This window comes from Octopus bimaculoides, chromosome 19 (assembly GCF_046866305.1).
Source record: "Octopus bimaculoides isolate indiv1 chromosome 19, ASM4686630v1, whole genome shotgun sequence".
Taxonomy (NCBI): Eukaryota; Metazoa; Mollusca; class Cephalopoda; order Octopoda; family Octopodidae; genus Octopus; species Octopus bimaculoides.
In genome coordinates this window covers 48,085,791-48,113,375 of record NC_142946.1, presented here as the reverse complement: position 1 = coordinate 48,113,375, position 27,585 = coordinate 48,085,791, and the positions used below count along the sequence as shown (strand labels likewise).

Sequence of the window (27,585 nt, the reverse complement as noted above, 5' to 3'; positions counted from 1 at the left end):
CACACATTCAGTCATACAAATTTATAGTTTTTAAATTTACAATCACCACCTCCATTCTTCAGGTTCACATTTCAGAGAATATAGACACACATTCCCGAATTTCATTTTTTGACATCTTTAAAGATTTATATTTCAAATCACCAATTTCTCAAACTTCCAAATCAGCCATCTTCTGAAAAGGATAAAGACAGAGTCAAGTTTTGTTTTTTTTTTTATTAAAATTATTGTATAAATTAGTTGGCCAGTTTTAAAGTTTGAAGCCAGAAATACCTATTCTTTTCTAAATCAAACTGGGTTAGAGAGAGAGAGATGACCAGTAAAATTAATAACTAATTAGCAAAATTCATCGGAGAATTGCTAATGTAATCAAGTGGATCATATAGAGAAAGGAAATCTAAACAGTCAGTTTGGTCGATACACAAGTAATGTGTCGTCGATAAACGGCCTTACTGGAGCATCATACAACAAGATCAGTAGTAGTCGTAAATACTTTGCTAGGTCAGACCCGCAAGGAAACCCATGCTACTACCATCAGGTGAGAAGTGAAAACATGATACCACTACCACTTAGTTTAACTTAGTCACTTTAGAAAGAAAGAGCAGCTGGAATGTTTATTATAAACTATATATAAAAGAGGAAGGTTTTTTTAAAGTAATTTTCAAGAAGCCCTTACATCATTCAATTTTTAGCAACAATGCACCACCAGCACCAACATTCACAACTTAGTTCCAATACATTCTGCAGAGAAATCACAGCATCATAAAAATTTACTAGATGCATTAATAATAATAATAATAATAATAATCATAGTAATAACAATAATAGTAATTATAATAAAGCTAACACATACACCAATATCAATGATAACTAATAAATTCAGCGATAACTGGGAAATGATATTATGGCTATTTCCCCATAGTAAAGAATAATTCAACAGGAACCCTTATCTTTGTGTCCAACCAGTGCTGCAATGAGATAGCTACTGCAAAGCCCACTGATTAAAAATAGAAACTTTAGTCTCACACTTGTTCCTCTACTCAACTTCATTAACAAAAGAAAACAATTCTTGGCTAATATTTTAATTCCTTTTTAAAGTTTCTCTTTTGTCAAAGATATTGACATTTGCACAGTTTTCAATCAACAACAATAATAATAAAAATATTCTTCTTCTTATGTTTCAATGCAAATGAAGAAAATTAAAAGCAAAAAAAAAAAAAAAGAAAAAAAAAGAATAACCTATGGAAGACAGATGATCCGACTAAAATAATTACCTATTTCTAATTAAGAGAAAAATGATTCTGCCTTCCTATATATTATGTGTGTGCGTGTATATATATATATATATACATATATATACACATACACACACACAGACACTCACCATATATATGCATGTATGCACACATGCCATACACACACACACAATATATATATATATATATATATATATATATATACACGCACATAACATATATATTAAATTTTGCCATCTCTTGAAATAGATGTTCCAAGCAGCACAGAACTCTATTTCTAGGGAATAAAGAAAAGTCGAAGGAATAATAATAATGAAATGAAACCAAGTACCTTAGAAGAGCCTGAATTTTTTTTTTTTTTTACATATTTAAGAACATTTTTGAAACTTAGCAGAAGAATAAGAAACAATCGCAACCTAAGAATTAGCATAGTTCTCCTGTATTTTGATCAAAATTAATAAAATATTGAATTATGATAATAAAAGAATCCTTTTAATCTACTAAATAGTAGGATTACTGTTAAATGATAAACATGGATCTACAATCAGCAGGTATTTCTTTAAGAAGAAGGGAATAATCTGACAATAATAACAGCATTGAATACAATGCGATTTAAGCTGGATGAGAAAAATACCAGCAACAGACATTAAAAAAATGAAAGGAGAGAAAAAAAAGAAAAGAAAGAAAACCAAACAGGGTTTGAATGCTAAACTGAAACATTTTTTAAAAGGGTGATCTAAGACACAAAAAAAAATATATAAATTTTTCCATTGCCTAAATAATATAAATTATTCACATATATATATATATATATATATACATACACACACACACACATATATATATATATACACACACACACACACACGTGTGTGTGTGTGTGTGTGTATGTGTGTAGGTTTGTGTATTATATATAAATATATAACAATAGATTGCTTCTTAGAAAACACTATAATTAAAAATTTAGTTTGGCAGTAAAAGACAGTCAAAAGCTAAAATAATAATAATAATAATCATAATAAAACAAAAAAATAAATAAAATAAAATAAAACTGGGGACTAGTATTGTTGCTTGACAGTAGTATTGGGAGTTGAAGTTGATAGAATAAAGAAGTCTAGAAAACAGAAGGGCAACAGAGGCCAAGCCAACAAAACTCATAATTTGTTGTAAAGAGTAGCTGTTGCTGCTGATGAGTGTATTCTTTGTTCTTTTTTGTCTTTTTTTTTTTAAACTGCAGTAAACGATGTAGAAAAGTAGTAGTAATAGTAGTAGAGTACTTGTAGTAGTAGTTGTAGAAGTAGTAGTAGTAGTAGTAGTAGTAGTAGTATGTTCATCCCCAAAACTGATTGCAGTAATCTTCAAGTTGTTTCTGCTTCCAACAGTGCGTAGATCAATGAATGCACAGCAGACGATTTGTGGATTTTCTCAAAACTTGAAACCTTCAGAGGGGATTTGAGCATTGGGATCAAATTGATAACTCTGTTCTGCAGCTTGAGGCACCAACTGAGCATCTTCTTCAATCTGTGAAATAAAAGAAAGAGAAAAAAAAAAAAAATTAAGTCAGCATGTTCAGAGGAGAGAATAAGTCGAATAAATCAACCCCAGAATGCAACTGGTACTTATTTTATTGACCCCCCCCACCCCAAGATGAAAGGCCACTAAGCCTTTTGCCTAGCATGCTAAATATTCTGTTAGCCCATTGCCTCACAATATATGAATATTAGCGTCAATTTTTGACACAAGGGCAAAAATTTTGAGGGAGCAGGGTTGATTACATCAACCACAGTGCTCCATCATCATCATTTAACATCCGCTTTCCATGCAAGCATGGGTTGAACGATTTGACTGAGGACTGGTGAACCAGATGGCTACACCAGGCTCCAATCTGATTTGGCAGAGTTTCTACTTTTAAATTAACAATCAAATTCAAGTTTATATTCAATTAAAATCCTCCTTCTCAACCAGCTTTTTTCAATGATAAACTTGTCGAGGTAGTCTTAACAACTCCTATTTCACAGAAGACAGATATTTTGCTTAAAAAGAACAAAACTACAAGCTCAAAAAGTTATTACTTACTTCCCCAGAGAAATATTTATCAATGATGTCATAAGCTAATTTATATATATCTTCATTTTCATGGTTTTGGAGGTTTTCTATCTTATCCAAGCCTGAAATAAACAGAAAATAATGAAAGAAAAATTGCAAGCATTTCCAGATATACAGAAATATATTTTGAAAATTTAAAGGTTTCATGTATAGCAGTTGTATAAACATACAAAAGTACACGTCTTTCACTTTTTTTTTTTTTTTGAACAATGGATCTGAAAGCATACATAACACCATGTAAATATTGAGTTGAAAGAAAAAGAAAAACAGTTTTGGTTAGAAAAAGTCAAAGGCTGCCTGTGGAATCCGAACCCACATCTTTTTTCTCTACAGTTGTAGATTTGACTGCTATGGACAAGCATTTGACCCACTTTATCCAAAAAAGGTTCATCAATCAAATATATACATATTATTTATAGATTTCTGGTTTTATTCGTGTTCAGATATTCACTGTTGAAAAAAAAAAAAAAGAAAAAAATCACATTCTCTTGAAAGTTAATAAATTCTTCGGAAGTCAACGATGTAGAAATATACTTTACATCATAAATGATGTATATTTATATATTAGTAAAATTCGAGCTAACATATTTAATGCAGAGAACATTTAAAAGTTAAAGATTATTTCCTAATCAGGTTTTTATGTTTAGTTTAGAACAAAAGTATTAAGTTCATTAATGTTTCAAGACTTTTGATGTCTCATCTGAAATATTTTTAATGAAAAATACAGAGCAAGTCACAGAAATGCTTTGTGGTTTCAGTACCAAAAAATGGAAAATGGTATGGGTGATTCATTAAAAGATGCCAGTCCACCTAGTGGATCCCATTTCAAGGAATAGCCATCGCAATCCTGATCAAATTGATTAGGGAGGTAGTTCAGGGGGCCCATGACAGTGGAATATATCTACTGTTACAGCCCTGAAAAGAAAGCCACCAAAGTGCAACAGGCAGTACTTTGCCAGCTTCTGAGCTACAAATTTTGAACAGTTGGATACACTTCGTGTCACCAAACCTCACCCATTTCCAAGCTGGATACCTTTTCCAGCTCCCAAATACCTTCCCTTACACGTTCACACTCTTCATAGACAATTATATACAAACACACACACACATACTCTTCACACTCACTTATACATGCATACATCTATTCATCCACCAGCACACAGGTACATCTATTCACACACATACACAATTTCTTTTGACATTCCTTGTTTCAATCAGCAACTTGAACTCTTTCACATTCAAATTACTCTGCCAAATGTAAAGCTTATTTATTTATATTGCTTTGAATCAGTCACGTGTTGCCTCATAAGCTCTGAGATTTTGATGATGTTATTCTCTAGTTTTAGAATGCATTGCAGGGTAGGTGTGAGAGGTTAGATCAGACCAGTTTGAACATAAAACAGGAGGCTTATTTTGGCTGGACATGGCCAGTTTGAATTACCAATCTGCCCTCCTATGTGGCTTCTCCCACCAATCTTCACAAATGCACAGATGCTAACATTCTTCAACTGCTTCTCTCCCTTTCTGCCAAATCCCTCTCTCACTCTTGAAAAAAAAAAAAAGACCACATCTGTTCTTTTCTTTGTCACTTCCATTAACCTTTTTGTTTACATAAAAAATAACCAAAGATAATTTATCAACAGTTGACTAAGTAGAGCAAATATACGAACCACCACATTCTTCTATTTGCTGGCATAAAGATTCAACATCATCACCAGCCATCTTCAATATGTTGTTAATGCCATCTAAAACAACATTAACAACTTGTGGATCTTTAACTCCCAGTAAATTACAGAAGGGGCCAATCACTCCTTCATGAACAACATAGCCAACCTACAAAAAGAAAGAAATTAAGTTATCAAAAACATAAAAGGAAGCAGAATTTAATTTACTGCTTATACATTTGAAATGTGATTATACAAAGAAACAGATGAAACCCTTGCTGCAAATGCCAGCTAAACCCTTCATACTAATATCATTCCTTGGCGTTGCAATGGCTTATATGTGGGTTTCTTGCCCCCCCCCCCTTTTTTTTTCATCCTTTATTTGCTCGACTGGGAAAAAGGAGCAGGCCCCATGGCCTTCACAACCCCTTGGAGATCAGAGGAGGACTTGACATTCGACATATAAATCGTTGCAATCTGATGACTGCCAAAAAAGGCATGAGCAGAGAGCAAATTCCAGAAAGTCACTGTATGGGGGAAAAGGACTGGACCTACTTTGTTAGTGGAGAGGTTGGATACAAAGAGACAAGACAGGCAGAAATCACTGTAGCTGTAGTAAAAAATGCAGTGAGAGGAGACACAGCAATTCTGCAGTCCAGAGGCTGTACTAATGAGTTGAGCTTTCTCTGAACGTGGTGTAGAATGTGTGTGTGTGTGTAACACTTGCAGCTCCATCATAAACGTAGGAGCAGTTTTACAATGTAGGTCTCACCTGAATTTTGTAGTGGGTCAGAAAATGTGTATAGTATAGTTCGAAAAAAGAATGGTTAAACTACATAAAAATATTAGCTAATGTTTTATGAAACAAAAGAGAAAATTAGAAAACTTCATTTTTTTTTTTTTTTATACCTGTTCCTTTCTGCCACTAATAGTAAGATTACTAATTGCCCAAGCTGCTTCTTTCTGTGTCTGAAAATCACCCTGAAAGAAAATAAATTGAAACATTGAAACCATATCAAATTAAGCATTCAAAAATAAAATGAAACTTAAGAAAACAAAACACTTTTTTCTCTCAATATTAATGCAACAGAAATTCACTGGATGTTTAAATTGTACAGTTTTATAAGGTAAAAGAACAAGATCGTTAAAAGTAGTGAAACAACGAGGAAATATTTACTTGTGATAAGTGGTGAATAATCAAGTTAATTAAGCCTGCATCAATAACTGCCTGCACTTGTTGTTGATTTCCTGCTGTGACATTTGATAAAAACCACACAGCTTCCTGGAGAATAAAAATAAAGAATAATTAAAATAATTAAAAAAAAAAATCAAACAGTTTGTTTTCTTCAAGCTTACAGAACATAGAATAAGAGAAATAGAGGACTTTTATATCATCCCAAGCATCATGAAGAAACACTACTCCTTATTCCATGCTTTCTAAATAAATTAGAGTCCCAATCTAGGGTGTTCGGGCTGAATTTGATGATTTTTCTGTGTCTTCTTTCTTAAGGGACAGTCTATGGCACTGAAGAGCGTAAAGATTGAAGTTGCAGTTGAGAAAAAGTTAGCTGCCATGGAAGACTGGAAGCTATCTGAATATTGGCAAAGAGTTACCACGATGATTTACCCTGGGTATTTTTGGGCGGGCTATTGGGTTTTCTTTGCCTTTCATGCAAACTGTCGAATTTAGCCCAAACCCTCTGCATGTACATAAATATATTTACAGTCATGGGCATGGTTGTATGGTAAGAAATTTGATTCCCAACCACAAGATACTGGGTTCAGTCCCACTATGTGACACCATGGGCAAGTGCCTACTATATAGCTCTAAGTCGACCCAAAGTCTTGTGGATGGATGTGGGAAATGGAATTGAAACTCATCATATGTATGTATGAGTGTGTGTGTGTGTATATGTCTGTACGTTTGTATGCTCTCCACCACCATTTGGCAACTGGTGTTGGTTTGCTTACAGCCTTGCAATTAGCATTTCAGCAAGAGACAGAGGAATAAATTTCCAATGTCTGAAACAAACAAAAAGACAAAAAAAATAATTTACCTTGTTGATTTTCTCTTTGGGATGCATCAATAGAGGAGGGAAGTGCTGCAGTGCATCACAATTGAGGACAATTTGTGTCTGTTCATCAGTGCCAGTAACAATGTTACCAACAGCACGAAGAGCTGCAGTCTGGAAGGGAAAGGAAAAAGAAAACAATAAATAAATAAATAAACCTAAGTAATTCAATAATTCATTTCCTAAGTACAAAGTAATTTTGTATGAAAGAAGTAGACTGAAATAAACCGAACCCTTTAACATTCAGATTACTCTGTCAAATGTGATGCATATTTATTCACATTGTTCTGAATTCATCATCATCGTTTAACGTCCGTTTCCCATGCTGGCATGGGTAACTGGCTATATCTAACCTCTCATACCGAACCTACACTAACATTCTAAAAATAAACAATCACATCATCGAAACCTCAAAGCTATGAGATAACGCATGATTGATTCAAAGCAATTTGAATAAAAAGCATTACATTTTCCAGAAAAATCCAAACACTAAAGGGTCAAGAGCACCGTTCAAGCATGAACGTTGCCAGAGCAGCTGTCTGGCTTCTGTATCGGTGGCATGTAAATAGCACCATTTGAGAATGGATACCACGAAACCAAGGTGCCATGTAAAAAGCATCCAGTACACTCTGTAAAGTGGTTGGCATTAGGAGGGGCATCAAGCTGTAGAGACCATGCCAAATCAGACTATGGAACTTGATGCAGCTCCTGGCCATAACATCATCATCGTTTAACGTCCGCTTTCCATGCTAGCATGGGTTGGACGATTTGACTGAGGACTGGTGCAACCGGATGGCTACACCAGGCTCCAATCTAATTTGGCAGAGTTTCTACAGCTGGATGCCCTTCCTAATGCCAACCACTCAGAGAGTGTAGTGGGTGCTTTTACGTGTCACCCGCACGAAACACGTAACAGATCCTGTCAAATGCTCCAGCTCATGCCAGCATGGAAAATGGACGTTAAATGATGAAATCTCTATCAATTCAAGACTTGAATAACGATTCCAAGTTCAATTACAATTCTATTTAAAAGGAGAAAAAGTTTACAACAACTCACCTGTACCTTTACTTCAGGATGACTTAGGAGGGGTACTAAGAAAGGGACTACACCTGAATCAATAACCATTTGTATTTGTTCATTGCCGCCATCAGTCAGGTAAGACAAAGCCCAGACAGTATCAACTAAAATCTAAAATGAAAAAAAAAAAAAAAAAAAAAATATATATATATATATAATTGAAATTACATAAGAATTAGGAAACTTCAAAAGAGAATAATAGTTGAACTTGAAATTGAAAAAGATACAAAAAATAGCATGATATAAATAGTGGCTTATGAAAAATACCAGCCTTTGACTTCTATCCGAATGTATTTTTCACCTAATATTTTACATGCTATTTTTCCTTGAGGCCTAAGACTAACAAGGCCAGTAACTCAATTTCCATGGCATGTAAGTGACTGAAGTCACGCTACCCTTGAATGAGATGCTGGTCCATTGCAGGATTCAAGGCCAGCAAATTTCGAGGGGAAAGGGATATATCAATTACATCGACTCCAATATATGAACCCCAAAAGGATGAAAAGGTAAAACTGACCGTGACAAAATAAAAACTCAATGTAAAGAGCCAAGCAGAAATGCCAGTGAGCATTTTGTCTGACATGCTAATGGTTCTGCCAGCTTGCTAATTCCAGAATTAAACATATTTGAATGCTGTTAAAACAACATCTCAGTATGCAGGGACCGTGTTGAAACATTACTGCATCTTTCTTATTCAGAACTGATTATAATAGTCCTTTCTGTATTCTGTTTCATAATTTACTTTTGTCTTTTGTGAAACATCTACAGCTTGTGCACTGATAAATGGTTTAGTTTAAGTATTCTGAATTCTAGTGAGAATATAAACACAGAAATAAGTCTTTTTATTTAGAAAACATTGCACATAGGTTTCGTTTGTACATCAGAAATAAGTATAATACTGTAAAACTCAATTACTATGACACTTAAGAGAATATATTTGGTTGACAATTTTGTAACCATAATTCACCGACCATGTCAACATTGGCATTTACGTTGGAACTGACTGTATACAGAAACTGGTCTCAAATGCACATTTCATAGTTACTGTTCTCATTTTTTTCATTAGATGATGCTTTGTTCTCTCAGTGGCCATTTTTACAAATCAGTGGATTTGATATGTATATAATGTCTACAATCTGGTTCCTCTTCCTATACTGTCACAAATTTATGTTCTCAAGTGTCTCTGTAATGGCTCCTGTATAGTTAGTCTCACTGCTGCTATGGCTACAAGCACACAACAGGCATCCAATGGTTAAAATACTTTCTAACTATTTTTCAAATTAAGGCCAATCGAAAGAACACCCCATCAACAAGCTCCAGTTCAAGGATAACAGCATTGCTCCTTAGTGCTGAAGCAGCCAATGTCCAACATCAACATATCCCACGTTATCCTCCAAGCATCATATGTGACATTACCATGCATGGGCTCCCACAAGACAATTCTTAGTTATGAGGTCAGGATGGCACACGCTGTGAATGGCAGGCCTCTGTCTCTGCTGTTACCAAAGACAGACCAACACAGAAGTCAACACTGTCCATATTTCCCATGCAATTTATGATGATGGCGAGGAGGAGAGACTGGGAAATTGGAAAGTTGTTGTGTGTGTGTTTTCTTCAGGTAACAACATAAGTGAAATATTTTCAGGTGCAAATTGAAACTAGATAACACAAGCCTTTTGCAAGACCAATATTTATGAAGTAAAATATTCATCACAACAGACATTGACTGAACAAACGAGGAAAGACAACAAAGATTAGAAACAGGTAAATACTTACGTTAATATCTACATGGTGAATCAAATTACACAAGGCAGGTAGAATTTCATTAATTGTTTCCGGTGGAGGTGGTGGCTCTTTGTTACGACATAAATTCACTATTACCCATGCGACATTTCGTAAAAATGGCAAAGGAATTGAGGGGCTGATGAAAGACAAGAGAGGGCTGACAGCACCTAAGCTAATCACATAGTCTCGACACTGAGGGCCATCACCTAAAAAAAAATATAACAATTATCATTAGCAATAGATAAACACAAATGAAAAAAAAATCTTCAGAGAAGAAAAATATTTTTTACAATAAAGCCCTGCCTGGATATTTGAGACATCTTACAAACTAATGTAAAGACTGTGCACTACCACCCTTTCAATGAATCAAAATTTGTTTACAATAACCACAATATCAATACAGAGACACAAAACAACACACTCACACATATAGACTTCTTTCAGTTTCTGTCAACCAAATCCACTCAAGGCTTTGCTTGTCCCAAGGCTACAGTGGAAGACACTTGCCCAAAGTGCTATGCAGTGGGACTGAACCAAGGAAGCAATCTTCTTAACTACACAGTCACACCTACATTTATATGGTCATAAGTAATATCTAACTCTTTAGCATTCAGATGTAATATTTTAAATCACATTATTTTGAATTAACCATGTTTAAACTCGTAGCTTCAAGATTTCAATGATTGTTTATTTTTAAAATGACATAATAGGGAAGGTATGAGAGGCCAAATCTTGCTGGCTTCGACATAAAATGGGTAGAATATGTGGGCTGGATAAGGCCCAGTTTAAATGCTAAAGGGTGAAATCATTTTATGTGAATATAAACTATAGATATTTTTATTACATAATTTATCTGTAGTTACAATTTATTTTTTAAAACAAAAAGTTTTATGAGAATTATGCAAGAACTTATTAAAGTTTTATGCAAAGCAGTCTAAATCCACGAGTATTTTAAACCTTAATTGGAACATAAATGAAAGGTATGTTAGTTCAAAAGGTAGTAACAAAAAGTCTTTCTGGCCTTGTGTGTGTTCATTATCATAAACTATTTGACAAGCTGAAGTTTTGAAAGTTAAATATATGTAAGCTTTTCAAAGTACACTTACCTATTATATTACCCAATGCCCAAACTGCCTGTTCACAAACATTTTGATGAGGGGATTGTAATAATCTCAGAAACAACGGAACAGCACCTATAAAATAAAACAAATGAAACTAGAATATGATGTAACTAACAATGATGTTTGACCAATAACAGCTCAATTGTCATTGAAAAAAAGAAACATTTAATATTTCCAGCAGAATTACATCAAAGATGAGTCCTATCCAAAGTGTTAAATATCTCTTATCCTTACATTTTATTAATTACATTTTGAAGTCAAAGTCTTACCTGCATTGACTACAGCCTGTGTTTGTGCTGATGTACCAGAAGCTATATTAGTCAGCGCCCATGCAGCTTCAAATTGCAGTGATGGGCTTGAGAAGAAAAAAAATTAAAATTAAATAAATAATAAATTCTGACAAAAGACTCAAGAATTAAGATTCTATTTAGGAAAAGTTTAGAAACAACCCAGTAAGAAATCAGAAAGCTCTGCTTTTGCTCACCAGCACCATTTTAACCCTTTCAACATCAATCTGCCTCAGACTGCCCCTGGTTCTATGATATAAACTTCTTGTTTTAAATTAAAACACTCCATCAAAATTACATGTTTATATTCCAAACATCAGCTTTATTTTTACTAAATTCTTCATTAATTTTAATGAAGAGACTGGGTTAGTGCAAGATCTGACTAAAATTGGCGCAAAGTCATGTTGTGTGCTATGAAAATAAGGATTAGGTACCTAACAGGAATGTTGTGGTCATGATTCAAAGCTGCTAACATGGCTATTGAATTGAATGATGCACGAAATACTTGTTTGAAATGGAAAGCCAGAAATATATAATGACATTTCATGGAAATGCAACTTGGCAAAAATATTCAAAGTACCATAATCTATGTAAATGGAACTTGCTACATGTTATCTTTCCTATTTCCTGCAAGGAACAAATGGATTAGCAGAGAAGCAAGTTAAACATTTTCAGACAGACAAACAAAAGCCACACAAAAGGACAACAGAACACAGTAACAAAGACTAAAAAAAAGATTTTCTTCCTATATCTTCAGCTAATGATACACTAATACTTTTTATCTTATTTAATCGTTTCAGTTATTAGACTGTGGTCAAGGTGTAGCATTGCCTTCAAGAATTTTTCGCCAAACGAATTGACACCGGTACTTATTTTTGGGTTAAGCATGATATTTATTCTATCAGTCTCTCTGCAGAACTACCAAGTTACGGGGATGTAAACACACCAACACCAGTTGCCAGGTGGTGGCGGGGGACAAACAAATACACACACATACACGACAGGCTTCTTTCAGTTTCTGCCTACCAAATCAACTTAAGGCATCGGTCAGCCTGAAGCTATAATAGAAGATACTTGCCTAAGGTGCTGTAGAGTGGGATTGAACGCAGAACCATGTGGCTGGGAAGCAAGCTTCTTACCACATAGCCACACCTGCACCAATAATATATTCATAGAGCATTAATTAAAGGCAACTACAACTGATAACACACTAATATATCTATTTATAGGAGCAATAATTGAAAGACAACCAATTAATAATCAAACACTGTTATATTTATAGAACATGAAAACAGCTGTTGTGCTAATGAACCAATGATCATAAGCCCAATGACTAAAGCTGTACAATGTTAAATGGTTGAGTATAATAATCTCTATGGAGAATTACCATATTTTCGAGTCCTTTGTTCCAATTAAAATTTAAAATAACGAAGAATTCAGTAGAGCAACTGCCATTATTAAGCCGGTTTTCAGGACATAAATATTTGACAGGTTTTAATTTATGTTACAATTTTTAATGGAAGGTTTTAACTTACATTACATAGAACACTGCCCGGGTGGGTTGGTATCAAAAGGGGTTAAGAAATTCTCTCGTTTTTGTTGTAATGGTTTACTCAGAAACCAGGAAAGTTTTTATATTTATTGATAATGTATTGGCAAAGAGGAAAGGGAGAAACAAGATTTAGTTAATGTTACACTAATTGCATCTACCACCACTAAAACACATCATCATTTCTACACGTGTTTTCCCCAAGTTGGAATTGGTGGAATGAAATTTGCTTAAGCAAGCCAGATGTCATTCTTGTCACGAACCTCCTGTTTCCATGGTGGCACACAGAACAAACCCCAAACCACATAACTGCAATGTGAACAGTTTAACCTTGTAACCATACTTGCTTCTATGGTATGTAACTTTTGAAGAATAGCCATGAAATACAGTTCTACTTGAGATGATCTTGCATCCAGAGCAGTGTTCTTTATGTTTTTAACTAGGTCTTTAGGTTCTTAGTTTATATTACTGCTCACTCTATCATTTACCTAACTACTGTATTTTGCTGTTGTAATTAGAGGACAGAACTACATATTTTATATTTTCTGTGATACCAGTTATTTTTCTCACTACTCCCAACCACTTTGCTTGATATCCATCCTGTAAAAACTCAGACAGCTAAAGCATGGTCAGCCCTAAACAAACTGGATGTTCACCCTTCTGCACAATCAGTACCAACTCATATGTGTCATTGATCATACATTCACTCCAATACCTTTCCCAAACTCTAGTCATCATCTCTCCCTTACTTTCAACCTAATTCATATTTATCATTGATCCCAACACCACCTCAACCACTGTTCATCATTCAATATATTCCCAACCATACCCATCTCTGACCATCCCTCATTCTTTCCAGACACTCTTTCAACCACTAACTACCCACCCTTCCTATTCTTCTGCCCCAGACAGCCCCTTGACACTACTCTCTCGTGCCATGTCGACTACTCCTGCCCACTCTTGTATAATGTAAGCAGCCATGCATCTACAGCAAGAAACCTGTTCTAGGCTGTCCCTACATTTCACTTCCAAACATAATGCTGACCCTCTTCTCCTCTATTAAAACCATCAAAATTTCATGTGTTAATGTTCTAAATACTAGTTTTAATAACAGCAAAGTTACTATATTCTTCATTAATTTCAAAATTAACTAAAACAAAGGCAGTGTATTTCAACAGAAATATGCTAACAAAAAGGTTATGGTAATGTATTTTATCCAATATTATTAAACAGTGCTTCAAGAAAGCAACAATGTCAGTCTAGTCTTGTCTAGTCCAGTTGAGATGGAAATGACATTTAAGAAAAGAGAGTGGATTTTTGTCTTGCAAGTTACTTAGTGACCCTGTCAATGCAGGTGTCACATAAAAAGTATCCAGTTCACATTGTAAACTGGTTGACATTTGGAAGGGCATCCAGCTGTAAAAACCTTGCCAAAACTAACCTCGCCTGTGCTTGTGCCATGTAAACATCACTAAGTCCACTTTGTTGGGTGGTTGGTGTTAGGAAGGGAATCCAACTGTAAAAATCCTGCCAAAACAGTCACAGAAGCCTGGTGCAGGCTTCTGCCTGACCAGCTCCTGTCAAACCGTCCCACCCATGCCAGCATGGAAGGTGGACATAAAAAGATGATGATGTACTACTAGCATCAGGCTTCTTATAAGGGCACAAAATATCCCATGGCATGAATACAAGGCCAAAGAAGACACGTATCAACCTATTATTATTGCTCAATGCAGGGCAGGCTTTTATTGACCACTGTTGAGCTGAATACCAAGCCATATCGGGCATTATATTTTGGAGGCTTCCACACCTTAATAGAAGATGAAAAACTATTCAACTACATGGACATTATTAGGAAAGACAAACAACATGAAACTGAGCATCTACCAAAGATGGAGATAAGGCAGATACTGAAGAAAATATAGCTGACTGCTGCAAGTATTGCTTTCTGACAGATCTTCAGTTCTGAGAACGGGCTGGGCTCATTTTGAGCTTTGTCTTGTATGAATACACAGATTTCATCATGTGCATAATGTTCGGTATATTTTGCAGTCTGTAGCTATTCAGAGTATGGTGTCTCAGTTAGTTTCTAATTTATCAATATTGTTGTAAATGGAGACCAGACAGGAGACATATATTGTAGGGTCATTTTCTTGTTAACACATGTTCATATTTGTATGCTTTCACCCAAGTGTTTAGAATGGGTCCAATGTTTTCTACTTTGTTTTGGACAGAGTGTCATTGTAATGTGTCAGATGTAAGGTCATCTTGTTTCCAAAACATGGTGGTTGTCTTGCCTGTGTTGAGAGCGAGGTTGTTTTTTACTGTCCAATTGTATAAACATATGTAGGTAGAGGTGAGGTTTCTTATAGGAGATAGAAATAGTGATGTATGAATAAGTGAGGCATTGCACACTAGGTGGCAGTGATGATGGTGGTGTAGACATGTCTGATATAAGAGAGTGACCGACAGGACCCTACATTGCAGGACTTTTTTTTATTTTTTTTTTTATTGTGGCTTCATCCAAACCACTCTGTTGACATTTAGTCTTCATAATTTAACACCAAATCACTCTCTAAGATATTGTTATCAAAACATAGATGCCCCTCTAGTTTTCTCTCCAAATGCTTTCAGGTCCAGAAAGTCTAATGTTATCAACTTCTTTCTCTGTTTCTCTTCTGTATTGATTGGAGAGGGTGTAATCATAGTTTAGCCTCACATGTTAGATCCATTCAGTTGTGTTCTAATATATCAATAAAACAGTTACTGTTGTTTTACAAAACCAGTCTAAATTTACAATTATTCCAGTCGAAAACCGGATTTGAAAGAAAAAGAAAATAACTTACTTTTCATGATTTAAAAGGCAGTCAACAAGAATAGGTAAAATTCCAGATGATATTAAGTCATCAATTGGAGGGTTTCTGTCACTTGACAGCAGTTTCCTACAAGAAAATGCCACAGTTTAAGCAGTCTGACAATACTAAAAACAAATTAAATTTTGATTAAGTTTTATTTATAGAAAATACAGATCAATTTAGTTTTAGTCAAAATGACAAAAATACGAATAGAAGAAACATTTAAAATATTAAAAATAAAGACATTTGCAATATTCTGGCTAACAGAATATAGAATTTTTATAAACTACAATAAATAAATACGTTCAAATGTCAAAGCTATTCATAAACAACTCAAAAATACAACTAACAAATTTTAATTAAAATAGTTTTTTAAAAAAATATATGACTACATTAAAAAAAAAAAAAAAGAGAAACCATAAGATTTCTAAGAGTAATGTTATTTGTATTACAATAGCACAAGATCAAATACTGCAAGAGTTCAAGTGTAACTAATTAAAGTGGATTAATTACTTTGAAACAGTTCGTCAGGGCTTGTGGCCAAGTGGTTAGGGTATTGCACCCATGACTGTGATATCAGGTTTTGATTCCCAGACCACACGGTGTGCCATGTTCTTGAGCAAAACATTTTGTTTCATGTTATTCTGCGATCACTTCAACATCTGACATGTGGCACAGCATGCACCTGTACCGGCAATGTTGATTTGATGGACAGAATGAGCTTAATATACAACAAAGAAATCATTTGTGTATGCTGTTCAGCAAGAAATTGTGGAATTGTCTTCCTCAGACCCAAGAGACTACCACCAACAACAAAGAGCTCAGCATTCCATTCGAAACTAAGAAAAAAAAAAGTTTATTTGAGACCCGCATTAACTGTACGAAATGTTATTATCAAAGGCTATCTTATTAAAAATGGTGAATAAATATGAATACCCAAGCACTGGTCTTCCTCTCAAATCTGAGGAAGACGAGGAAGACATCAATAAGAAATAACTCAGCATTCCATAGCAAAACTGATAAAGAAAAAATGTTGAAACCTGCATTGACCGGAGGAAGTACTATTATTAAAAATGGTGAAAAAAATATGAATCCCCAAGCACTGGTCTCGCACAGTTGAGATCAAAAAGACTTACCTTGCAGCTTGAACAGCACTAAGCTGAACTGATGGTTCATTGCTGGCAGCATTTTGAACAATTGTTTGTAAATTCTGTGTTGTTGGTTTTTCATTGTCTTCAGAATCAGTACTATCTTGGGCAGGAACATTCCGTCGTTTCAGTATATGTAAATCCCTTTTATTCTATTGAACAGAACCAAAACGCTTATTTAGACATAAACATCAAACTTTTTAAAAACACCATCACAAAATCGAATCAATACAGAACAGAATTTAAGAGCTTCTGACATATTCTGCACTTTGGAATTAAAACTATGCTATAATATTTAAATAAAATTCAAATAAAGGACAATGAAATCTCAACAATTGTTTTTAAAAATTACTACTTTATATATGCTATGCCTTTAATTTAAAGCCATTGCAATCATTTATAATACTGGTTTCAAATTTTGGCACAAGGCCAGTTATTTTGGAGGAAGGGTAAGTGGATTACATCAATCCCAATGATCAACTGGTACTTATTTTATCAACCCTGGAAAGATGAGAGGCAAAGTTGGCCTTGACAAAATGCTTAGCAGCATTTTGTCTGGCACGCAAGCTGGCAGAAACGTTACGACGCCGGGCGAAATGCTTAGCGGTATTTCGTCTGCCGCTACGTTCTGAGTTCAAATTCCGCCGAGGTTGACTTTGCCTTTCATCCTTTCGGGGTCGATTAAATAAGTACCAGTTACGCACTGGGGATCAATGTAATCGACTTAATCCGTTTGTCTGTCCTTGTTTGTCCCTTCTAAGTTTAGCCCCCTTGTGGGCAGTAAAGAAATAAGCATTTTATCTGGCACGGTAACGATTCTGCTAGCTTGCTGCTTTATAATATTGGATATAAGAAGGCAGTCTGATCATTTTAAATATTGCTCAATGCAATTAGAGTCAGAAACATTCAAAAGATTTTCTCCTCATATTCTATTTTACATTATGTACAAAGTCTCAAACTATTTTGTGTTTCAATTTCTAAATGGCAAAAAACAAACAAACCTTTCTCAATTCAACTGTTACTTCAGTTCTTCTTCTTCGCATTTCCTGTAAGATAAGATATATTAACATCAGAACATTTCTCAAGCATTAAAATCATATTCAAAGAAAATTCCACCAAGACAGAAACAGTGCCGAAATATAAACAGAGCAAGATTATCCCTTTATAAGATAAGCCTTTTATACATTAAAAGTATTAATTTGGTGTTTTGGTGATTTTTAAGTGGTACATATTTCAAAAGCTAAAAACAATAATCCTAGTAATGAAATTGCAGAAGTGTTTTCTGCAAGTGCATAATCTATTGATTCTGAGAAAGCTGCAGTACACTGCACCTTAACTGTAATAGAATCTGTTTCTATGAACTAGATTTTGATGTCAACAACTCTTTTCACTGTTGGTGGTTAAAATCTTATCTATTTTAATATTAATACCAGTTCCTGCTTTTCCATTTTTCAAGGTTCTGTAGGTTTTTATTCATAGCTGCTCAATGGTTCTCTGACTCTCAAGGGAATGGTCTCCAAATTGCCTCTTTATTTAACACTCAATATAAAAAATATTTTAACCTCATACAACAGAAACACAAGTACTCTAACCAGTCTCCACTATTAATTTTAACTAGTTTTCAGAGAGCCCTTGTATGGTAGCTCAACTTGTTAGAAATAGCAACCAAATCCTCCTCAAATCACGTCTTACCATCTTACAAAAGGAAGGATTCACTAGGTAATGTAATTCTAGATGCATTATAACCAAAAACAAAGAAAGGATGGTAATAGCTGAGTTACCGTTGATTAGAGTTGACCTAAGCAAAATACCTGCCATCTTATTAAGCAATAATAAGAGATACATCCAAAATTACAGATCTCATCCAAGTAATTTAAAAAAATATAATTAATTTACCATTCATGAAGTAAAGACAAATGTCGAAATCCTAAACCTCAGAATTGATCCACAAAAAAAGCAAGAGGTCTACAGCCAGAACAAGACATTAACTTTCATATACAATATTGACTGGGGCTGCTCAAAAACTGCCCTAACCACATTTTCTGGGATTTTCTAGACTTTTTCAAAATATCTACATCTTCCATCCCATTCTTTCTATCCCAACTCTGATTACCTAATATCATGCTTCTTTCCACCACCCACAGCATGAAAACTCTGATAACAAAAGCTTTGGAGATAACTTGGAGCCAAAAACAGAAGAATCTGTTCTTTTGCACCCCTGACACATTCAAATATTGTTTCCTATTTCTGGCCTCACCACCTCAAACTATTGATTAAATTATACCACAATCTCTCTCACAACTAAGTAGGCCAAAGCTTTATCAATACATCAAAGTCTCTGACCATTGAATCCAGCCAAAAGATCAATTCTCTGCTAGTTTTAAGCAGATTATCTCAGGTGACATGTGGTATAAATAATATTACTTCATGTGAGATATTAGCCACAAAATATTGACATATTTGTATATCACCAAAATCCATAAATTAATCAAAGCAAATCATTTATCAAGAAATGTTAAGTCACCGAGGAAGTAAAAAGCAGTTTTCAAACCCGGAAACCACAAATCTTTTAATCACTATTCACAACCACTGTAAGATCATCAGTAAAACTCAGGAACTTTCAACCTCATTGTTAATTGTCTTAATTTCAACAAATTATCCTTCATTACTCATTTTGATAAACTTATTATGTCACTGCCCACTCACCCTGTCCAACCCACTGTACCACTTCACCTATATTCACCTCCCTCTGGGGGCATGCCCAGACACTTCTCCACCGCCATCTTCTCATTTTTTTCAACTAAAATAGTCATGTATTTCCTAAACAGCAAAACCCTTGTTGCTGTTCCTCTATCATACTCTAACCAAGGGTCTCCACAGTGGTCGATAGCGACCCCGCCCCACCGTATGGAATCGATAAATGCACATCTACTTAATTATTATTTCCTTATACATGCTGGGGGGGGGGGGGGGCAATGAGGGGTGAAGGATTCCATGAAGGGGTTGATGGTGTAAGAAGTTTGGGGACCCCTCCTCTAACAATGGTTCTCAACTATCTTTGCCTATGAAACCCTTTGATTCCTATTTTATTCGGAGTGGGGGAACCCTCATAGCTATTCAATGTTTAAAATATTCTATTATATTTTTATAATTGAATATTATTAGGAATTGCATGGCACCTTGGGCAAGTGTCTTCTACTATAGCCTCGGGCCGACCAAAGCTTTGTGAGTGGATTTGGTAGACGGAAACTGAAAGAAGCCTGTCGTATATATGTATATATATATATATATATATACATATATATATATGTGTGTGTGTGTATGTGTGTGAATATGTTTGTGTCTGTGTGTCCCCAACATCGCTTCACAACCGATGCTGGTGTGTTTACGTCCCCGTAACTTAGCGGTTCGGCAAAAGAGACCGATAGAATAAGTACTAGGCATCCGAAGAATAAGTCCTGGGGTCGATTTGCTCGACTAAAAGGTGGTGCTCTAGCATGGTCGCAGTCAAATGACTGAAACAAGTAAAAGAGTAATCCCATCATCAAAATCTCAAAGCTACCAAGATAATACATAATTCAAAACAATGTGAAAAAAGAAGCATTACATTTGTCAGAATAATTTGAATGCTGAAGGGTTAAATACATGACTTCTTATCTGATCATCATCATCATCGTTTAACGTCCGCTTTCCATGCTAGCATGGGTTGGACGATTTGACTGAGGACTGGTGAAACCGGATGGCAACACCAGCTTCCAATCTGATTTGGCAGAGTTTCTACAGCTGGATGCCCTTCCTAACGCCAACCACTCAAAGACTGTAGTGGGTGCTTTTACGTGTTACTCGCATGGAGACCAGTCAGGCGGTACTGGCAATAGCCACGCTCGAAATGGTGTATTTTATGTGCCACCCGCACAAGAGCCAGTTCAGGGGCACTGGCAACGATCTCGCTCGAAAATCCTACGAAGGCCAGTCAGGCGTTACTGGCAATGGCCACGCTCAAAATGGTGTATTTTATGTGCCACCCGCAAGAGGAAAATTTTATTAAAAAGTTCTGAAGGAAAAATAACTTTTAGCGTCCACAGTAAAATGAATCAAAAATAGCCCCACAGATTAAAGGCTGAGAAAGTATCACAAGCTGAACACTGAATATGCAGGCCATACTATTTGGGGACAGTAGAAAATAATTTGATTCTTATAAATTAAATCCTTTCAGCAGCGAAGATAAGTCAATAAATATCCAATTTTCACAGGAGTGATTCATATTGTTAATATTAACCTTTTAGTATTGAAACCAGCCATATTCAGGCCCAGCAGTCTACCTGTTCTATGTTCAAATTGGCCAAATCTGGTGTAACACCTACCCTACAACATCATTCCAAGAACAATCACACCATCAAAATCTCAAAGCTACAACATAATAAGAAGTGCAGCAATATCAAAGGAAGGCTAACTGGGAAGATAGTTTTTGTGTGTGGCAAATGCTCAGGGGCAATAAACACTGAAAATGTGCAGAAAACAGCTTCCGTCAAATGCCAGGGGAAAAAACTAGAAGTAGTTGATAGCTTCTGTTACCTAGGTGACCAAGACAGTAGCAGGGGTAATTGCTCTGAGAGTGTAACTGCCAGAATAAGAATAGCCTGGGCAAAGTTCAGAGAGCTCCTACCTCTGCTGATAACAAAGGGTCTCTTGCCCAAAGTGAAAGGTAGATTGTATGACGCATGTGTGCGAACAGCCATGCTAGAGGGAAGTGAAACATGGATCATAACTGCTGAGGACATGCATAAGCTTGCAAGAAATAAAGCTAGTATGCTCCACTGGATGTGCAATGTCAGTGTGTGTATACAACAGAGTTTAAGTACCCTGAGGACATAAGAAGCATCAGATGTGGTGTGCAAGAGAGACGACTGCACTGGTATGGTTATGTGTTGCATATAGATGACAACAGCAGTGTGAAAAAGTGTCACACCCTAGCAGTGGTGGGAACCTGTGGAAGAGGTAGACCCAGGAAGACCTGGGATGAAGTGGTGAAGCACAATCTTCAAACACTGGGCCTCACGGAGGTGATGACGAGTGACCAAGACTTTTGGAGATATGCTGTGCTTGAGAAGACCCAGCAAGCTAAGTGAGACTGTAACCGTGGCCTATGCAGCATAACTGGCCCATTTAAGAGCACCCTTCAATCAATGGGCAATAAACTGTGCTTGAGAAGACCTGTTGAGTCAAGTGAAATCATTGTCGAGGCCGATGCCAGTACCGCCTGACCTGCTCCCATGTCGGCAGCATGTAAAAAGCACCATTCAAGCATGGTCATTGCCAGTGCTGCCTGACTGGCTCCCTTGCTGGTGACACATAAAAAGCACCCACTACACTCTTGGAGTGATTGGCATTAGGAAGGACATCCAGCAGTAGAAACCTTACCAGATCAGATCAGATTGGAGCCTGGTACAGCTTTCTGGCTTGCCATCCAACCCATGCCAGCATGGAAAGCGGACATATGATGATGATGTGGATCAACCTTCGTTATGGAAGACACCAACCAACAACATCCATTCAGTGGAACTAAACCATTAACCACAAAAGTTCTGAAGCAAACTTCTTAACCATACAACCACCCTTACAGGTCAAGATCATAAATTAGAAAAGTGTATAATCCAGTTTTTGAAGAACCACAAACAAAAACAATAACAGCAACATCCAACCCTCACAGTCATTGCAACTATGTTCAGTTAAAGCGAAACACTACAACACCGAATAAACTCAAACACCCACGCACAAAAGAAAAAAGCTTAAACTAATAGCAGCATTGTTGGCCCTAACACTGTGATGCACCCAAAACCTCAATATCCTCATTAAGTCCAACATAATGTATTTGCTTTATATGAATTATTTTAACTACACACATACAAAAGCTAGATCCTAATCTCTCTGGTTCTCTTCTAATGACCTTGAATATACAACATTCCTGTTTTTTCTTTTCTATTTTTACCTTTTACTTGTTTCAGTCATTAGACTGTGGATATTCTGGGACATCACTCACAAGGCCTTGATTGGTTTGAGACGATAGCAGAAGACTCTTGCCCAAGGTGCTAAGCAGAGGGACTGAACCTGGAATCAATGTGGTTGGGAAGCAAACTTCTTACCACACAGCTACACTTGTGCCTAGATAAAATTTCATCCAAAAGGCTAACATACTGTAATGTCTCTTTCAGGACATAAAATACTTCAGCAGTGACCAACTGCTGTCCCACAATAAAGCTCAAGCAATACCTACAGTGGGCCACAGTTCCTGTGAACAAGGCAAAGCTGCTGCTAGGCACACAAACATCATAGATGGTATCCAAAAGGCCACCCAACTGAATGGTAAAGACTATTAATGTACTGTTGTCTTGTCTGGGCCTATACTATCATTACTACAAACACTTCTATTATACCACCACCAAAATTACCCGACACCTACCTTTCCACCTCTCACCGCTCCTACTATTACAACCACCTATGACTGCCCTTTCCGAGAAGGAAATGAGTTTTGATTAATGACACTAAAATACAACTGAGATAACGGAGAATGTCTTGTACAAACAGGAACAACACACAAATGTGTAAAATTACTTAGTGGGTAAACCATTTGTTGAGAAACAAAGACTACATGCATGTTCACCTAGGAATAAATGACACCTGAGCACAATCTAAGAGTGAACCTATTTACCAAAAATACTCTGCAGATCATAAAATTTATCTTAACCATTTCCTACTAATAACCAGTCAAGTTTTTCTAACCATCATTGAAAACAAAGTATGAAGTAAATATATAAATAATATCAATTATAATAATCAAGTTTAATTTATATAAAATACAGGATCATTAATTTGATACTATTAACGAATCAGAACAGAAAATTAGGGCTTTTAAAAAAAATTTTTATTTTATAGAAAGGCAACAAGATTAGTTACGGAAATCAAGAGAATATCTCCTGTAATGCCAAACCACCTGAAAATATTCCTAGTTCGATGATATTAACTTTCTGTTTTAGAGTGATCTACATTAAAACCCTCCATCTAAAATTCCTGTTGATTGATATTCCAAATATATTACAACAGAAATGTGGGAACGAAATAGTTAAATAATAGAGAAAATTTTTTATTAATGATAATGAATAATAAACCTCTAAAATAATTGATAAATTTTCAAACTGGTAAACAAAAGCTATCTTAATCACAGGGACAGAAGAGATAGTGACATTTTTACCTATATGAACCAATTACAACTTACAGTATGTTTATAAGAGACTTGCAAACGGGTCATTAAAAGTTCTAGACAGTTAGATGGTGTGGTCTTCATAATCTACATTATGTATTCGGTCGACCAAGTATTTTCTTTTTTTAAATAAATGAAATACAACATTAACAATGAATAAAACTATAATTCTGGACAATGAAAACCTGAAATAAAATGGACTGACTGAGTGGTGATCATAATTTCAGTTGTTAAGGAGCCTATATATATCAGAAATAGGGCGATTACTTCATGGAGGAAAATCGAGGAGCAAAATATAAATGGTTGTTATGTGAAAGAAGTATAGAAGTTTCATTGTAGAACAAATGTGTTAAGTCTTTGACTAGATGCCAACATCGAAAAAGTAGACAAAAACAATAGTGATATATATCTAAATAGAACAGCTGATGGAATACTTGTGGATTATATTGCATCATAAGTACTGAGAAGACAACAAGATACGAACTTCTTCGCTTTTAAATACATATACTGATCAATTCTCCAATGGTATATCGTCAGGAAGTTATAAACATCCTACGACAGATATTGAGATTACTTCAAATTTAATTTCTAAACACGTCTAGAGCAGTTAAAATAAAAATATTAAATGTTACTCCAATTAAACAAACCCATATTGGGTAGACGTTGGTAACGACAACTTTCTACAGGAACTGAACTCTCATATTTTCGTATAGAGTTGTACAGTATTATTGCTATATAGCATCAGTTCAATTTATGGCAGTCCACAACTAGATAAAAGCAATTGGAGTTAAATCTACAAATATAAAACAATTCCCCACCCCTATCACTCGCATTTATCGTGTTGCCTAATTTCCTCCACGCTTCAACTATGTTGCTTTCAAGCCAATATACTTAAATACAAGTTTTACTGAAGTATTTACTTCAAATATTTTTTAAAAAACTAAAATTCAGGATTGCGATTGTTCTTGTACTGAATGTAGCCATTGTGCAGACAAGGCACATAACTCTATTGGTCAGCTTGGTACCCTAGCTCTAGAATTAGTAGTAATTAGTAATCCAAGATACAGAACAACAACAGCCAGTTTTATTATAACATTGTGGAACCCATCAATGAAAACACCATCAGCAACACAAAACATCTAAAACTACCAGAAAAGAAATTACAAAAAATATATCGTACGGGATTCTTTGTTTGAATATACTTTATGCTAAAATACAGCTGCTAAGTAAACAATAACTTTCAACCGATTATTATTATTATTATTATTATTATTACTATTATTATTAAGTAGTTATATTCTGGGAGAATATTGGCAAACGATAAGTTATTTAACACATCGTCTCTCGTTGACAAACTACACCCAATGAAACTTAGTTAAATGCAAATAGAAATATGGAGACAAAATGTGCGTATTATGTTTCGTTGTGTTATTTCAGTTCTACCAAAGCCATTTATTTCTGTAAAACAAATGGCATATCCTTAATAATACCAAAAGTTATGTCAACAACAAGTTACCAGTATTCAATAGCCAATGTGACAGGTTTATGCACTATTGGAGAGGTTTTATGGTGATTAATGGGCACGATATTAAGGTTGTTCCTGTTTAAGTCATTTAACGATAACACACTATATATATATATATACCTCTATTTATATACATACACACACATACATATATATATACATATATATATCCCATGCACAATGTCGCAACATCTAGGCTTTGGAACACCTACCTTCCTGCACAACTAAAAATCGGCCGTGAAACACGAACATTATTATTAAAACAATTCTAAAGAAACTTCACGAAATTCTTTTTACCGAACTGAAAGACTTAAATTACATATATTTTTAAAGGGGGGGGGGGAGAATCCAGGCCTCAGTGGTTTATAATAAAGGTACCAAAATAATGAAGATAATAACCCGAGGCTCGTTAAAAGTAAGGAGTATTGGTCGTCGTTTCTATAGCAAGTGATTGGAGACATATGCAGTAGTTTTTTTACATCCCATGTTCAGAAAGAAATCGTTTATATTCTTAAATAATAGAGGCGCATTACATAAAAATAGCGACATTTTGATGTGATTTTTATACTGAACAACCATTTTTGAAGTCAGTGCGACATAAATGATTTGTTTTAATTTTTCTTTTTATATTTTTGTTGATAGTAAAAAGAGAGGGTGATTATTTTAACCAAGACAGAAAATGTCAAAAGTTAATAATTAAAATAAGAAATCGCCTGACAAGAGAATATTAAAGGAAAAAACTGACAAATTAAACAGATCTAAGAAACAAGAGAATCAGATTTTTTTCTTTTTTTTTTAGAAAGAATCTCGACACCAGAAACAAGGGGAAAATAAATAAAGTTCGAAATCAAGTGCCATCCCTAATAAAGACTTCGTTAGCAGATGACAATAAAAGGACTGGAGGGATGTTTTAATTAAAAAATAACTCATTGACGAAGCGAACAGTTTTGTTAAGAGTATATAATAAAATGTTGAGTGAAGCTTCGTCACACCTAATTATTAAAAGCAAGTTGCCCGTTCTTATCTGGTCTTGAAAAAAAAAACTATTCCGTCTTTTGTATTAAATGTTATAAAACGAATCACATTTACAAGTAATTTTCTAAGTTTATTTTATTTTTAGACAATGGGAAGATCTGAAGAAGAATATAACAACGAAGGAATCAGTTTTTTTTTGTTTTCTATAGATTAATCGGTGAAGAAACTATCGAGTGTTTGAGACATAATCAAATAAAAAAGGAGAGAGAATTGTTCTTGCTAAGACATACCACATGTAACAGAGAAGCTCAAAGCATGGATGTCTTTCCATTATTTAAAACATGGACAAAACATTCCCACCCAAGCCATTTACAGCTATTCGATTATATATTTAAATTAAAACGTGTAAGATGTGTATTTTTATATTATAAAGCAAAATACCTGAGATATTTTTTTTTTCTGAAATCACTAACGAACGATATAGAAGACCACATGCTTTACTAAATCGATTCTTCTATTTGCAATTTTAGACAGACTTTGCACAAAACTGTTAGATTATATGGAATTCAGAATAAGACTATTGCAATATTTTGAATATAATGCACCTAAAAAAGAATATATGTTAATAGTGAAATCCATTTATTGAGATTTATAAAGTATAAAAGAGAAAAAAGCTTTGGAAGTGGCGGAGGGTTTGATAGAAGCCTAAGAAGAGAAAGGAAACTGATAAAGGATACAAACATATAGGTTATCATGGCACTTACCTCAGCATCTTTTCCTTTGTTTTTAAAAAGATGAGCCCTGCCTTTGAGATTAGGATCAGATGCCATCTTTATCAATAAATTTAAATAAAAGTATGACCTTCTAAAAAGTTTCGAAGGGATTTCAAAATGCCGGCCTTCTCATCAC

At 35.1% G+C, this 27,585-nt stretch overlaps 1 protein-coding gene across 1 annotated transcript; it reads right to left on the bottom strand.

Annotated features, from left to right (window-relative positions):
- Window positions 1-2,454: 2,454 nt before the first annotated feature.
- Window positions 2,455-27,585, bottom strand: LOC106868362 (importin subunit alpha-4). The gene is made up of 14 exons (XM_089337581.1): window positions 27,441-27,585; window positions 17,920-17,964; window positions 16,907-17,070; window positions 15,762-15,857; window positions 11,349-11,434; window positions 11,065-11,151; window positions 9,950-10,164; window positions 8,153-8,284; window positions 7,081-7,209; window positions 6,201-6,305; window positions 5,933-6,004; window positions 5,030-5,192; window positions 3,330-3,421; window positions 2,455-2,774 (listed from the first exon to the last, which is right to left on the bottom strand). Exons 1-14 carry the CDS (start codon window positions 27,504-27,506, stop codon window positions 2,679-2,681), a joined length of 1,548 nt encoding a protein of 515 aa, XP_089193707.1. The 5' UTR covers window positions 27,507-27,585; the 3' UTR covers window positions 2,455-2,678.

What these genes read in the sequence shown, in the direction of transcription:
- LOC106868362 (XM_089337581.1), bottom strand. Translation starts at nt 27,506, where the DNA reads ATGGCATCTGATCCTAATCTCAAAGGCAGGGCTCATCTTTTTAAAAAC. An exon ending in TGCCTTTTAAATCATGAAAA is followed by an intron (nt 11,435 to 15,761) that starts GTAAGTTATTTT and finishes TTTCTTCTCAAG; the next exon opens with CCCATCACTGCAATTTGAAG. An exon ending in TTATTCACCACTTATCACAA is followed by an intron (nt 6,005 to 6,200) that starts GTAAATATTTCC and finishes ATTTTCTTTCAG; the next exon opens with GGTGATTTTCAGACACAGAA.